The sequence below is a fragment of the Bombina bombina genome, chromosome 5 (genome assembly GCF_027579735.1).
Source record: "Bombina bombina isolate aBomBom1 chromosome 5, aBomBom1.pri, whole genome shotgun sequence".
Lineage (NCBI taxonomy): Eukaryota > Metazoa > Chordata > Amphibia > Anura > Bombinatoridae > Bombina > Bombina bombina.
Genome location: NC_069503.1, coordinates 926,210,167 through 926,226,135, shown reverse-complemented (window position 1 = coordinate 926,226,135; position 15,969 = coordinate 926,210,167). Strand labels below are relative to the sequence as shown.

At 36.1% G+C, this 15,969-nt stretch overlaps 1 protein-coding gene across 1 annotated transcript in view; it reads right to left on the bottom strand.

The window, feature by feature from the left end:
- The window catches only part of PREX2 (phosphatidylinositol-3,4,5-trisphosphate dependent Rac exchange factor 2), a 689,594-nt gene that overhangs the window by 320,244 nt on the left and 353,381 nt on the right, over window positions 1-15,969 (bottom strand). Inside the window, exon 19 of the mRNA XM_053715101.1 lies at window positions 1,456-1,541. Coding sequence (XP_053571076.1) covers window positions 1,456-1,541 — 86 coding nt within the window. The remainder of the gene's footprint in view (window positions 1-1,455; window positions 1,542-15,969) is intronic.

Below are 15,969 nucleotides of genomic sequence, written 5' to 3'. Positions count from 1 at the left end.
CAAGGGGAGTATTCATTCACAAAGATCATTTTTGTATTATTTTTATTTTTTGTCCTCTCTTTGAGTAAATTGGTCCTAGGGGTTTGTAATGCATCCCTTATTCCCTGCTGAATTAGATCTCTCAGATACCCTCTCTGTTTGAAGTGTTCACCCATTTCTGATAGCCTTTCTTTTACTAAGTTTTCATCAGAGACAATCCGTCTCACACGCATGAATTGGCTCCTGGGTAAACTCTTCAACAGTGCAGGAGGATGTGCACTATTAAAGTGCAACAAATTGTTATAGTCTGTTTGCTTTTTGAAAAGGTCTACAGCTAGCATACCCTCTTGCTTATAAATAGAGGTATTGAGAAAATCAATTCTTTCCTCACTCAAATCAGTTTAAATTTTATATGCTGTGTAGCACAATTAAGGTCCTCAACAAATTGTTCCAGGGTTCCAATGTCACCCAACCAAATGCCGAAAATATCATCTATATAGCGCCACTATGTGGCACCATATAGATGAAACAACTGATGACTATAGACAAAATATTCTTCAAATTTATTCATGAATATATTTGCATAGGTTGGGGCGACATTGGAACCCATGGCGGTACCCTGTAATTGCAGATAGAAATTATCTTGAAATAGGAAAATTTTACATCTTAGTATAATGTTCAAAATTTCCAAAACAAATGCTCGCTGTTCCTTACTTACATTTATATCTTGTGCTAAACACCTATTTACTGCACCCATGCCTGCCTCATGGGTAACTGAAGTATAAAGGCTTGTTACATCAAGACTAGATAATATACCTTTATTGTTGTCAAGTGTTACATTTTGTACTTTATTGATGAAATCTCCCGTATCTTTAATGTAGGAGGTAGAGTATATATAGGGTCTAAGGACTCTATCCAGATATATGGATGCTTTGGACAGTGTAGAGCCCACCCCTGCCACTATGGGGCGGCCTGGAGGTCTTTCCATATTTTTGTGGACTTTAGGGAGTGTATATAGGACAGGTATAATATCCTCTGTATCCAAAATAAACTACTAATACTACAGCCAGATAATCTCACCTTACCAGAGACCTTTAAAAATGTGGGCTCATGGTTAGAACTACAGTATAAAGTTATTGCCTAAATTGTAAAGAAAAATATCATTGTTATTACTGTTATTATTATCATTATTATTGCTAAGAATACAGACAAACAAAACTTTTAAATCCTAAATTCTTTAAACATTTAAAATAAATATGTATCACAACACAACTAAGTATGCATTCAATTAGAAATACATTATGACAGAATGAGACTAGAGGGTATTCACTTTCTAATAATTAGAGTAAGGAAATCAATCTGTACCACTTTACAAGATCTATTGTTTATGTACTAAGAGGTTACACCATTCATGCTGTAAGTCAATAAACTTATTGGATAACGATATCAGAAAACAATTAGTTTTACTGGTCTCACCTCTCCCCACAGCATGAACCACTGATGGACCAAAGCCCCTTATCTGGAAGCCAAGACCTTCTGCTGAATCTGGGATTTTCACTGTCCTATTGGAGAAATAAGACACCAATGGGAAATGATAAAATATAAACTGTCAGTATTCATTTGCAGCAGCATCTAGTAAAAATCAGAACAACAGAATACTTACTGCTACATTATTAGTGGAGGGGTACTTTGTGCTTCCGCTCGCGTGCTAACTCTGCTAGACAGAGGCTTTTTGCTCGTGCAAAAAGGCTACTTTTTGATTCAGCATGATCACAACATTAGAAATATATCTTGCACTTACAAATAAGTTTTCGGCCACTCAAAAAAAAGCCATATTTACAATACAGAGTCAAAAAATGCTTGGTGCTCACAAACAATTTTCAGCTCACTTTTCAACTACTTTTTGATTCAGCATAAACGTATTCCCCATAAACTTCAAGTGAGCACAAAAAGGGAAAAAAAAACAACTAACATGTTCTCAAGTTTGCTAACCCAACATGAAATATGAATATTTCACATTCCGATGTTCTTCACATAGAAGAATATGTTCTATTTATTCATAGATACATATTTCTATATATATCTGATGGTATTTTAGTACAATATATATCTATACCTATATATATATATATATATATATATATATATATATATATATATATATATATATATAAACTTTCATGTAGAGAAGAGGCACACTCAGGGCTTAATTATCCAAAAAAAAATATTTATTCACAATTCATTAATTCAGTCAACGTTTCGGTCCTCACAGGGACCTTTATCAAGACTGTTCTATATAGAGAATACAGGAAAGTACAGAAAACATAATTAGTTCCACAAAGAGTAAAACACACCACTAGAAAAGGCTATCTAGCATAGGACATATAATTTAAAGTGAATATAAAACACCCGAACATGAAGAGACAAACAAAATAAACATAAAAATACCAATAGAGTGTAATAAACGCTTGATTCCTAGAGAGCACTTAAGTGCATAGGTTAATGGAGTAACCTGAGCAATGCGTAGGAAGCCCCACATGCAGTAGTTGAGTATCCATCCTAAAAACCGAGGCCCTATTGTCACATGTTGTGTACTGCCAAACATTTAGATTTAGTGTGCATTGTTTTAGTTTATCCATACAGACGCCATATATTTGTGTAGTGCAACAGTGTAGTTAGCAAAAGCAAGGACATAAAATACTGCACATTGTTTCTACATAATGTTGAGACATCAGTGTGACATTATACAGATAGACATTAATAGGGCGTATCACTAAGGCTTGCTAAGTGGTAGGTTACAGAGACAGAGGCACTGCATAAGTACATAGTTAAATACATTCAAGAGAGCTTCAAAGGAATCAAACTAGAGGACCCATTTAACAAGTATAGATAAAAGCATTTAAAAACAGCCTCCTAACCACCCTGTAAATCATACATGTTACTAAGACTCTTAATGATAATGTAAGCCTATAGGCTTATCTGTATACTTATCCCATCTAAGGTCTAGCTCACACTGATGTCTCAACATTATGTAGAAACAATGTGCAGTATTTTATGTCCTTGCTTTTGCTAACTACACTGTTGCACTACACAAATGTATGGCTTCTGTATGGATAAACTAAAATAATACACACTGAATCTAAATGTTTGGCAGTACACAACATGTGACAATAGGGCCTCGGTTTTTAGGATGGATACTCCACTACCGCATGTGGGGCTTCCTGCGCATTGCTCAGGTTACTCCATTTACCTATGCACTTAAGTGCTCTCTAGGAATCAAGCATTTATTACACTCTTTTGGTATTTTTATGTTTATTTTGTTTGTCTCTTCAGGCAGTACAACCTACAGCGAGTGCTTGGATCCCAATAATATATATATATAGGAATATCTATTTAAAAATACAAAGAACATTTTCACTTATGTGAAGAACATTGGAATGTCAAATATTTACAGTAAATACAAGACATATGCATTCTGGTCCTTTGTTAGGATCCTAATGCAGAAGTATGCACTTTTTAGCTCTTTTCAGAGCCAGATTGATTATTGTTCAAGATCACTACGTTAAGATCTGGATTTGCACAGATTTTAACGTGGTGATCTTGCACAAGAATCAACTTAGCTCCAAAAAGAGCTGAATATTGCATACTTCCTCATTCAGGTCTACAAAGGATCTGAATGCAGACAGGGGCGGAACTACCATTGGTACAGCAGGTACAGTTGCACCAGGGCCCAAGTGATGGGTGGGGTGGGGGGGCATAGCAGCCAATCTATATACATAGGCATGTGCAGAATGTGTACAATCCTCATGCAGGAGAGACTTTTATTATTTCAGGTTATTGAGTGTCAGGGTGCCAGGAATCAGACTGAGACAAGAAGTGCAAAAATAATCACACCTTTATTAATAGCAAAAAATAATAAAAAGTCCACAAGTCAAATAACAAGCCAGGAATCAAAACCAGAACTGGTAGTCAGACGAGCCGAGTCAAGAGCCAAAGAGAATAGTCAGACGAGCCGAGACAGGAGCCAAAGCGAGTAGTCAGACGAGCCAGAATCAGGAACAAGGAGAACTGCAGAGTCAGGAACAAGCCAGGGATCAGGAACCAGGAAGGACGTCAGACAGCCAGGTAATACACAGGAGCTCTCACAAAGAAGTCTGAGACAACGCAAGGGCAAAGCATACTGAACAGAGGCCCTTTAAATAATAAGTGATGACATCACAATTCTGAGACTGCATCCTGTCTCACACAGGTGATTTACACAAGTCTGGCCATAAAAGGAAGTGCAGGAAATGAGCAGCATCACACAGTATGCACCAGAGTCAGGAAGAGAGGTGAGTAAAATGGCTGCCAGCAGCACATGGCAAACAAAACAGGGAAAAAACCCTAACACTGAGTTACCTTTTGGGGGCCTAAATAATGTTTGCATCAGGGCCCTCTGTTGAGTAGCTCTGCTATTAAATGCAGATACCTAGTAAATGCAAAGTTAAAAACGTTTTTAAAAAAATATATTGCATAAATATGATTTTACATGTTTTCAGCTACTTGAGTGCAAAGGGCTCCAATGCACTTATATATGTCTTTATGTGTATACATATGTATTTATTTGTATATATGTGTATATATGTCTGTAAATACATATTTACACATATCAGTACATTAATACACATGTACACACAAATATACATGCATATACATATTTATGTATGTATGTATGTATTTCTATGTTAAAGCACTTTGCATGCCATTTTTTCTAAAAACATAGACCTCATACTTTTGAGCCCTTATAACTTTTTTAAACAATTTTTTTATAATTTTATTTATCAGAATGTTATGATTGTAAGTACTTTTAAATGTATTTTGTGCCACTTTTTAGTCAAGCATAACATTTAACCAGAGCTCTGAGGTTGCGCTATTACAGCGCATGATAAATTTGATTATGCTCAAATGAACGCATTTACGTTCAGCCTGTAGTATGTGTGCTACTTCCAACACACAAACAGCTGCAATAAACCCATTTTCGCTCGTGCACAACAGTGAGGGCTCCACTCGTAATCTAGCTCTCTGTAAATGATCAAGTGTTCCCTAGACAATCAAGAGTAAAGTCGACTGTGATGGTAAATACCTTGTCAATAACAATTACGCACACAAATCCTGGAGCTAATATTGTTAACCAATACATTATATTAACCAAAAATGTTATCAACTTTATAAAGCTTGTAAAACAAAACAAAACAGAAAAAAACACAGACTGCCTATATTAATCCCAAACGCCTATTAAGTAAATACTGTAACGTATTCAATATAATTCTACCATTAAAGCAATTTACCTTAACTTTTACCCCACCAACAAAATTAATTTCTAACACTCCTATGTCCAATTAACCCTAACGACAACCATCCCAAATTCATTTATCTCCTACTGCATCTATCCACATTACCCTTCCCTGGCCTCTGAGTGAATTTAATTATAACTATGACATATATTGTTTCAGTTACACATACAATTCTACATCTTCCTACTTGCTTTTCAAAAAAAGTGCTGTTTTTATTACCCAAACCATAGCCTATATTCCAGACATCCTGGCTATCATATTGAACCACAGATTAGTTACAGTATGTACAATGCATGTCATTTAAAACAATCTGTAGTGGGGAAACAGGAAGGCGCCAATAGGGTGATAACGTAAAGGACCCTGACATGTAGGTTAAAAGGAAAAGGGTACTCACAAGCACTTAGACGTGCCTAACAAAGCAGGCCGGGACCTCAGCGTCGCCCAGAAGACTCACAACGGCAGCAACCAATCCTCGAGCCGGACCAAGTTCCGTGTGGCCAATCAGGATCGCTGGATACTAACACACCCTCCTCTTCGTATGCCGAATCCGAACACTGGCAGAAGGGTAGGGGATAGTGATATACCGTGTGTGACACTCCTGAATGCCGAGAGTTGAATAACAAAGACCAACAAGCTGGAAAGAGGAAGGAGCAAACTCCAGCAAAGTTGATTAAAACAATTTATTAAAAAGTTTTAAAAACAATGCATAAAAGCAACGCGTTTCTCGGCTACACAGAGCCGTTTCATCAGGCTGTTATACACATTCTAAAATGCCTACTGCTTTAAACACTTCCTCTAACCAATCAAAACACTTGAAATTTCCACACCCCCTCCCCACCTCACAGCGTGCGTGTCAGCCACAGCTGATATGGAGAGTGCAAGGATACATATGCGTTCAACTTAGAATCCAACAATTTGATATCACCTTATATTTTAGTGTCTATTCTAATATTCTAATTCACATTATATTATTGCTCACATCATAACTGGGATCAATTACAGTTGTTACGATTTTTCATGTGTCTTACCCTTTACGTTAATATACGTAATAAATATTCATAAATGAACATTCATTTCAGGGTTAAATACACCATAGATCTTGCACATTAGCCATTAATCGGAACTGGACTTGATATTCTTAATTGGTCAAATAACAAATAAATAAATATTGCTCCTTATTAAAAACAGATTATACAGTTCACCAATATAGCAAACAATAAATACTCAATCACAGTAGATAATTCAATCAAAACCAAAATGAAAGAAAATTATTTAATCTCTAAACTGATGAAAATGGACCCTAAAACAGAGATATAATATCTCTGCAGATCTACAATTACTCATATCCCCAAAAAGTGACTAAATAAAATATATATATATACACTTAGTAAAAAAAATAAGACAAATCAACTATGAAAAGCTGCAAGATCAATATTGGCATTGAGACCTGATGGATGTAAAGTCTGAAGCCTATAGATCCAAAAGGTCTCTCTCTGTCTAAGTCTAAGTCTATAGAAACGGTTATAAAAGTCTGATCTTGGAATGTGTTCAATGGGAGGTATTTGTAGACAATGTAAATTTCCACTATGTTTGGTGTTACAATGTCGTGGTACACTATGTAATTTGAAGTTCTTTTTGATGTTTCTAAAGTGTTCTGACCACCTAATGCTCAAGCATCTGCAGGTGCGCCCTACGTATTGAAACCCACAAATGCAGGACAATAAGTAAATCACATAATTCGACGCGCATGTCATCCGATAACTCATTTTATACGTTTTGGATGTTGTATTTGATTTAAACGTATCTACATTATGTGTTATAAAGTCACACATTTTGCATTTTTTATGGTTACATTTGAAACTGCCCTTTCTTTGTATTTTACAGATAATGTCATTGGCCTTATTGGTATTACTACTAGTTATGTTGGTCCTATTTTTAACCACTTTACTAGGTGCCAAAATCCTTTTTAAGTTGGGTGCTCTTTTGTAAACAATAGTGGGTTTATTATCCAACAGTGGGCCTAAAATAGGATCTTTTAATAGAATTTTCCAGTGTTTCATAATACTCTTTTTGATTATACTGTGATTACAATTGTATTCAGTAATGAACATGGTCCGATTGCCCATACCCACCTGAGTTTGTGTATCTACTATCTTTTTCTCGAAATATTTATTTCTGTCATCATTTTTTGCCCTATTAAAGGCACTGGTGATAATGTGTTCTGGATATTTTTTCTCTTTAAATCTATCTTTAAGGATTTTACTCTGTATCTCATAATCTGTTAGACTGCTGCAGTTCCTGCGAACTCGCTTGAACTGCCCATATGGTACATTTCTTTTCCAAGGTAGGTGATGATTGCTTCTAAAGTCCAAATAACTGTTGCAATCAACCTGCTTGAAATGAGTACTGGTTGAAATCCTACCCTCAGTGAAACTTAACTCTAAGTCCAGAAATACAACAGTATTAGAGTCTATTGTGCTGGTGAACTTTAAGCCCTTGTTGTTACTATTCAAATGTTTCACAAAGTCTTCGGCTAGCAGTCTATCACCCTTCCACACCACGACCAGATCGTCTATATACCTGCCATAGTATACCAGGTTCGCCCCAAACGCAGAGTCGTAGATATATTGTTGTTCAAATGATCCCATAAAAAGGTTGGCGTAACTTGGGGCGAACCTGGTACCCATGGCCGTCCCCTTTATTTGGAGGTAATATTCATCCTGGTAGACGAAATAGTTGTGGTGTAAGATAAATGATATTAATGACAAGATAAAATGTTTCTGAGTGTCTGGATTCTAAGTTGAACGCATATGTATCCTTGCACTCTCCATATCAGCTGTGGCTGACACGCACGCTGTGAGGTGGGGAGGGGGTGTGGAAATTTCAAGTGTTTTGATTGGTTAGAGGAAGTGTTTAAAGCAGTAGGCATTTTAGAATGTGTATAACAGCCTGATGAAACGGCTCTGTGTAGCCGAGAAACGCGTTGCTTTTATGCATTGTTTTTAAAACTTTTTAATAAATTGTTTTAATCAACTTTGCTGGAGTTTGCTCCTTCCTCTTTCCAGCTTGTTGGCCTTTGTTATTCAACTCTCGGCATTCGGGAGTGTCACACACGGTATATCACTATCCCCTACCCTTCTGCCAGTGTTCGGATTCGGCATACGAAGAGGAGGGTGTGTTAGTATCCAGCGATCCTGATTGGCCACACGGAACTTAGTCCGGCTCGAGGATTGGTTGCTGCCGTTGTGAGTCTTCCGGGCAACGCTGAGGTCCCGGCCTGCTTTGTTAGGCACGTCTAAGTGCCGCCCTGCTTGTGAGTACCCTTTTCCTTTTAACCTACATGTCAGGGTCCTTTACGTTATCACCCTATTGGCGCCTTCCTGTTTCCCCACTACAGATTATCTTACCGTCGACACACGCTACAGAAGAGCGGCCTTTCATTGGATTATTTGGACTGATCTTTACTTCCATCACCGTGGGCGCACCTCCGTCAAGAACTCTCTGTTTTTTATTTTTTCTCATTTAAAACAAACAGTATATCTGATTTTACTGACTTTTAATGAACCTGTTAATTTATAATTGCTATCATCCACTAAGGAAGTTTTGTAAAAATTGCAGACAAGTTTATGATGTAATATCTGAAATTTATCACAAATATTTTATTCTTGCAGTTAATCAACAATGTGTAAATATATTGCTTGATTTGTTAATTTGAATTCCATGAAAGAAACTAAGGGGTCTATCATATATCTGAATAGAGGTTTTAAATGGTGACTCCTAATATTGTAATATTGGGACAGTCTACTTGAAAATGTTTAAAAAAATAAATAATGCATGTTTTACTCATTCTCCAGTTTTGCATAGCCAACACTTATATTAATACACCTTTGTACCTCTGTGATTACTTTTTATCTAAGCCTCTGCAGACTGCCCCCTTATCTCAGTTCTTTTAACAGACTTGCATTTTAGCAAATCAGTGATGACTGAAATAACTCTAAAGGAGTGAGCACAATGTTATCTATATGGCACATATGAACTAGCGCTGCCTAGCTGTTAAAAAATGTCAAAATGCACTGAGATAAGAGACGGTCTTCAAGGGCTTAGAAATTAGCATTTGAGCCTACCTAGGTTTAGCTTTAAACAAAGAATACCAAGAGAACAAAGCAAAGTAAAATGGAAAGTAATTTAAAATTAAATTCCCTATCTTAATCATGAAAGTTTAATTTTGACTAGACTGTCCTTTTAAACAACTTTTGATTGTGAATTTGTAATGGCTAAAATGAAAAGTGTTACCAAAATATATTTTCCTGACTATCAAGCTTAACAAATTTAAAGTAAAAGAAGCTATGGCATGGTATAACTATGATCACAGAAACTGGTATAGCAATATAGGACCAGATTACGAGTGGATCGCTAAAAGTTACGCACAAGCGAAAAGGGATTTATCATGGGTGTTTGGGCGTGACGGGTTTAGCGCTCCTATTGCAAGTTGAAAGTAAATGTAAACACGTGAGCGCAATAGTGATTTACACTAGAATGATTACTGTGTCCTCAGAGCTCTGTTTAACTGTTTCGAGAAAGCACATCAAATATACATTAAAAATTTCAGATATTCTCATAATAACACATATCTATTAAAAAAAATAAAAAAAATATTGCACAAAAATAAGGGCTCAAATATATGAGGTGTCAGGTGTTAGAAGAAAAAGACAGGCAAAAGGGCTCTAACATAGAGATACATACATGCACATGTCTAAATATGTATGTGTATATAAATAATTATATATATATATATATATATGTTTATATGTGTGTACATATGTATTTACAGACATATATACACATATAAACACATAAATACATATGTGCACACATATAGACATATATATAAGTGCATTGGAGCCCTTTGCAGTCAAGCAGATGAAAACACGAAAGATCATATTCATGCAATAATCATATTAAATAAAGTGTTATAGTGTGTATTTACTGTAAATATTTCCCATTCTAATGCTCTGCCCATAGCAGCATATGTTCTAAGTATTTATAAATAGATATTCCTATATATATCTGTATATATATATATATATATATATATATATATACACAGTATATATACTGTATATACACCTATATATAATTATGTGTATATATATATATATATATATATATATATATATATATATATATATATATATATATATATAGAGAGAGAGAGAGAGAGAGAGAGAGAGAGAGAGAGGTATAGATATATATTGTACTAAAATACCATGAGATATATGTAGAAATAGGTATTTATGAATAAAAATAAGATTCTGCTATGTGAAGAACATTGGTATGTGAAATATTCATATTTTCATATCGGGTTAGCGCACTTGAGAACATGCAGTCGGGTTTGTGTGCGAGTAGGGTGTTAGTTTTTTTTCCCTTTTCTTGCTCCATTGACTTGATGTGATTGCGATATTTGAAGTCTGACTCTTTGCGCGCATTGGTTTAGCGTGCTAGTGAAATATTTTTACTTTCAACTTATAATAATAAGTTGTATGTAATACTAGCGCTAACCGATGCAAGCAAAAACCTTACTTCTAGGGGAGTAAGCAAGCGAGTGGGAGCGTTAAATCCACTTGCTATCTGACCCATAATAAATTACAAAAAAAATTGTTGTTTAAATTAATTCTACATCTCATAGGCTTACTAATTACAGCATCAACACCACCACTTATAGTAACATAAACCATAAAAAACATAAACAAAATCATAATAAAGAACATTACCCATGATATCACTGAATAAACCACATCATAGCTGCAACACTGAAAGAAAAATACATGTCCCAAATGGTACAGAAAAACAAAAATGCTCAGTATCTAATCAAAACGTGATAAAGCATTGGGGAAGATTTATTGAGCTGCAGTTGGAGCTTTTGAGGCTTTGCAGTGAAACCAAATATTTAAGAAGCAGAAACAGCTTCTTTGCCTCTCCATCACCTCAGAGGTGTTGAGGTAAATCACCCTGACGCCCGCTTATTTAGGGTGATTTACAAGCCCTGAGCGAAAGCAGGGGGCAGCATTGCACATGTGAACTCTTAAATTTTGCCAAACTTCGAAAAAAAAATTCCATTGCATTATTGTCATATAGCTTATCAGAGGGAATTTTTTTTTCTTGAAACACTGAGGTTTCCCTAGCTTTTCCAGACCCACTGCCTTCACCATCCTCTCTAAGACCTAGATTACAAGTTGTGCGGTACAGCTATACTACTGAAAAATTGGCCTTTGCACGCGGAATGGTCAGCTCACCCGTATTACAAGTTGTTGCGGTACAGCTATACCGATAACGTTTTTGCCTTTACTGCAACGATTCATTCCGCATTCAAAAACTGGCTTTTGAGTATGGAATATTCAGCTCACAGGTATAACAGTTTGTGCGGTACGGCTATTCCGCTAGCATTATAGCTTATACCATAACGATCCATTCTGCAATCAAAGACCAGTAGTTATGGATTTTGCAAAACAAAAATGTTTCACAATACTCATAACCAAAATGTTACAAAATACATTAACACCCATAAACTACCTATTAACCACTAAACCGCCACTTCCTGCATCGCAAATACTATAATAAACCTAATTATCTCTAATCCGCTGCCAACCCACTTCACCAACACTAAATTAAAGTATTAACCCCTAATCCTCCACCCCCCGCATCGTTAACACTAAATAAACCTATTAACCCCTAAACCACTGATCCCCCACATCGCTACTACTAAAAGAAACCTATTAACCCCTAAACTGCAGACCCCCCACATTGTAACAAACTAAATTAAACTATTAACCCCTAAACCTAACACCCCCTAGCCTTAAATTAAACTTACAATATAACTACCTTCAAATAACTAAAAACTTACCTCTGAAATAAAAAAAACTAAGCTTAAACTATAATTAAACCTAACATTACTATTTAAAAAATATACCAAAAATAAAAAACCTAAATTACAAAATTAAAAAATCCTAACACTACAAAAAAAAAACTATCATTACAGAAAATAACAAACTCTAAAATTACGAAAAATAAAAAAAAACTATCATTACAGAAAATAATAAATGAAATTATCCATAATAAAAAAAAATTAAACCTAATCTAATACCCTATAAAAACAAAAAAGCCACCCCAAAATAAAAATAAAAAACCTAATCTAACAATAAACTACCAATAGCTCTTAAAAGGGCCTTTTGTAGGGCATTGCCCTGAAGAAATCAGCTCTTTTACATAAAAAACTACAAATTAACCCCTAACAGTAAAGCCCCTCACCCACCCAAAATAAAAAGACATAACTCTAAAAAAAACTTATCTGCCTATTGCCCCTAAAGGGGCATTTGTATGAGCATTCTGTTCTTTAGTGCCCATTAAAAAATTAAAAATCCCTAATCTAAAAAAAACACCCTAAAAAAAAACAAAAAACCTAACACTAACCCCCGAAATAGGTACTCACCATTCCTGAAATCCGGCGGCGAAGGTTTTCTAACAGGCGGCTCCATCTTCATCCAGAGCGGGGCCATCTTCTTTCTTCATCCCAGTGGCACGGAGCAAAGGCGGTGCAGAGCGGACATCCAGTGTGGAGGATCCTCTTCATGCAATCGTCTGCCGCACACTGAGGATTGAATACAAGGTACCCATTTTATATTGGGGTACCTTGCATTCCTATTGGCTGAAATATTCAAATCAACCAATAGGATGAGAGCTGCTTAAATCCTATTGGCTGCTCAAATCAGCCAATAGGATTTAAGTAGCTCTCAAGGATTTTTTGTAACTTGTAATGGCAGCGCTATGGAAAGTGCTATGGAAAGTGCGGTATTGCTAAATTTTTAGCATTATTTACGCACCGGGTTTAGCGCACAATTTGTAATCTAGGTCCAAGTTTTATATTTTATATCGTATTCAATATAACTGATTATGAAAAGAAAACACTAAGGCCGAGATAACAAGTGAAAAGCAAAATTATTAGAGCTATTGTGCGCTAACATTGCTTGAGTGCAATCAATAGCGCTTTTATTTTTACACTCATATTACAAGTTGAAAGTAATATATAAGTGTTAAAGAGAAAGTCCAGGATGCCCTAATAGCTATATGTAGGATAACGTGGGAGCACTTTCTCACATAATACAGGGAGTGCAGAATTATTAGGCAAGTTGTATTTTTGAGTATTAATTTTATTATTGAACAACAACCATGTTCTCAATGAACCCAAAAAACTAATTAATATCAAAGCTGAATATTTTTGGAAGTAGTTTTTAGTTTGTTTTTAGTTTTAGCTATTTTAGGGGGATATCTGTGTGTGCAGGTGACTATTACTGTGCATAATTATTAGGCAACTTAACAAAAAACAGATATATACCCATTTCAATTATTAATTTTACCAGTGAAACCAATATAACATCTCAACATTCACAAATATACATTTCTGATATTCAAAAACAAAACAAAAACAAATCAGTGACCAATATAGCCACCTTTCTTTGCAAGGACACTCAAAAGCCTGCCATCCATGGATTCTGTCAGTGTTTTGATCTGTTCACCATCAACATTGCGTGCAGCAGCAACCACAGCCTCCCAGACACTGTTCAGAGAGGTGTACTGTTTTCCCTCTTTGTAAATCTCACATTTGATGATGGACCACAGGTTCTCAATGGGGTTCAGATCAGGTGAACAAGGAGGCCATGTCATTAGATTTTCTTCTTTTATACCCTTTCTTGCCAGCCACGCTGTGGAGTACTTGGACGCGTGTGATGGAGCATTGTCCTGCATGAAAATCATGTTTTTCTTGAAGGATGCAGACTTCTTCCTGTACCACTGCTTGAAGAAGGTGTCTTCCAGAAACTGGCAGTAGGACTGGGAGTTTAGCTTGACTCCATCCTCAACCCGAAAAGGCCCCACAAGCTCATCTTTGATGATACCAGCCCAAACCAGTACTCCACCTCCACCTTGTTGGCGTCTGAGTCGGACTGGAGCTCTCTGCCCTTTACCAATCCAGCCACGGGCCCATCCATCTGGCCCATCAAGACTCACTCTCATTTCATCAGTCCATAAAACCTTAGAAAAATCAGTCTTGAGATATTTCTTGGCCCAGTCTTGACGTTTCAGCTTGTGTGTCTTATTCAGTGGTGGTCGTCTTTCAGCCTTTCTTACCTTGGCCATGTCTCTGAGTATTGCACACCTTGTGCTTTTGGGCACTCCAGTGATGTTGCAGCTCTGAAATATGGCCAAACTGGTGGCAAGTGGCATCTTGGCAGCTGCACGCTTGACTTTTCTCAGTTCATGGGCAGTTATTTTGCCCCTTGGTTTTTCCACACGCTTCTTGCGACCCTGTTGACTATTTTGAATGAAACGCTTGATTGTTCGATGATCACGCTTCAGAAGCTTTGCAATTTTAAGAGTGCTGCATCCCTCTGCAAGATATCTCACTATTTTTGACTTTTCTGAGCCTGTCAAGTCCTTCTTTTGACCCATTTTGCCAAAGGAAAGGAAGTTGCCTAATAATTATGCACACCTGATATAGGGTGTTGATGTCATTAGACCACACCCCTTCTCATTACAGAGATGCACATCACCTAATATGCTTAATTGGTAGTAGGCTTTCGAGCCTATACAGCTTGGAGTAAGACAACATGCATAAAGAGGATGATGTGGTCAAAATACTCATTTGCCTAATAATTCTGCACTCCCTGTAGACTTCTATTGCTCAAGCACTAATACAATGATGCGCTAAAAGGTCAAATATTGGAGTTAGTTTTAAGTTATTATTTTGTATTGAAATATAACTTAAAAACACTACACACATGCATATGCATACAAATATACTGTGTACCCACATACACACACACATAAATATTTCTTATCTAAGTGCACCTTCAAGTTAGCGCTCAATTGAAAGCCAGTTTTGTAGCACGCCACGGCCCATAAAGGTCTATTGGGTGTGGGAGTTATAGTGGCTACACTTTCTGACCTCCAGATGTTAGCAGGCCTGAGGCTTTTTGCTCCTGTTTACTTTTAACTTGTCATATGAGTGAAAGAATAAGAGACCTATCAATGTAATCTGAGCAGTATTAGCACTCATCAGTGCTAATATATTTGTGCTTCATTTATAATCTAGGCCTAGGAACAATACTTCAACTATGTTGTGATTGTTAAAATGATATGCTCTTACAAATTAGGGCATGTCTTTTTTTCATTATGAAGGCCATTTGAAAGAAGTACAGAAAGATCAAATGAATGTTTTCAGAATGTTTCATTAATCACAATAGTCATAAACAACATTTATCCACATTACTTTACTAGCAAAAAATGTTCATCTTTAAAACTCATGAAATATGATTAGTGTTTAGTATATTAATGTCTGATTGGCCTTTACCTACTCCATAAAGAACACTGACAATTCCCCCTAGGGTATTATTGTTATTTTAATATAAGTATTTAACCCTTTGCTTTTGGTGTTAATTTTGTAAACTAGTCAAAACATAAGAGTTGGTGATTCAGGTATAAAAATGTCCCTTTTTTAAAAAATAAAATATGATAGCTGCTATTTCAGGGTTGCCCACATAACTCACAGTGAATCATTTTCTAAAGTAAATGCTTTTACAGATGGAAAATGCATTAAACAAAGCTA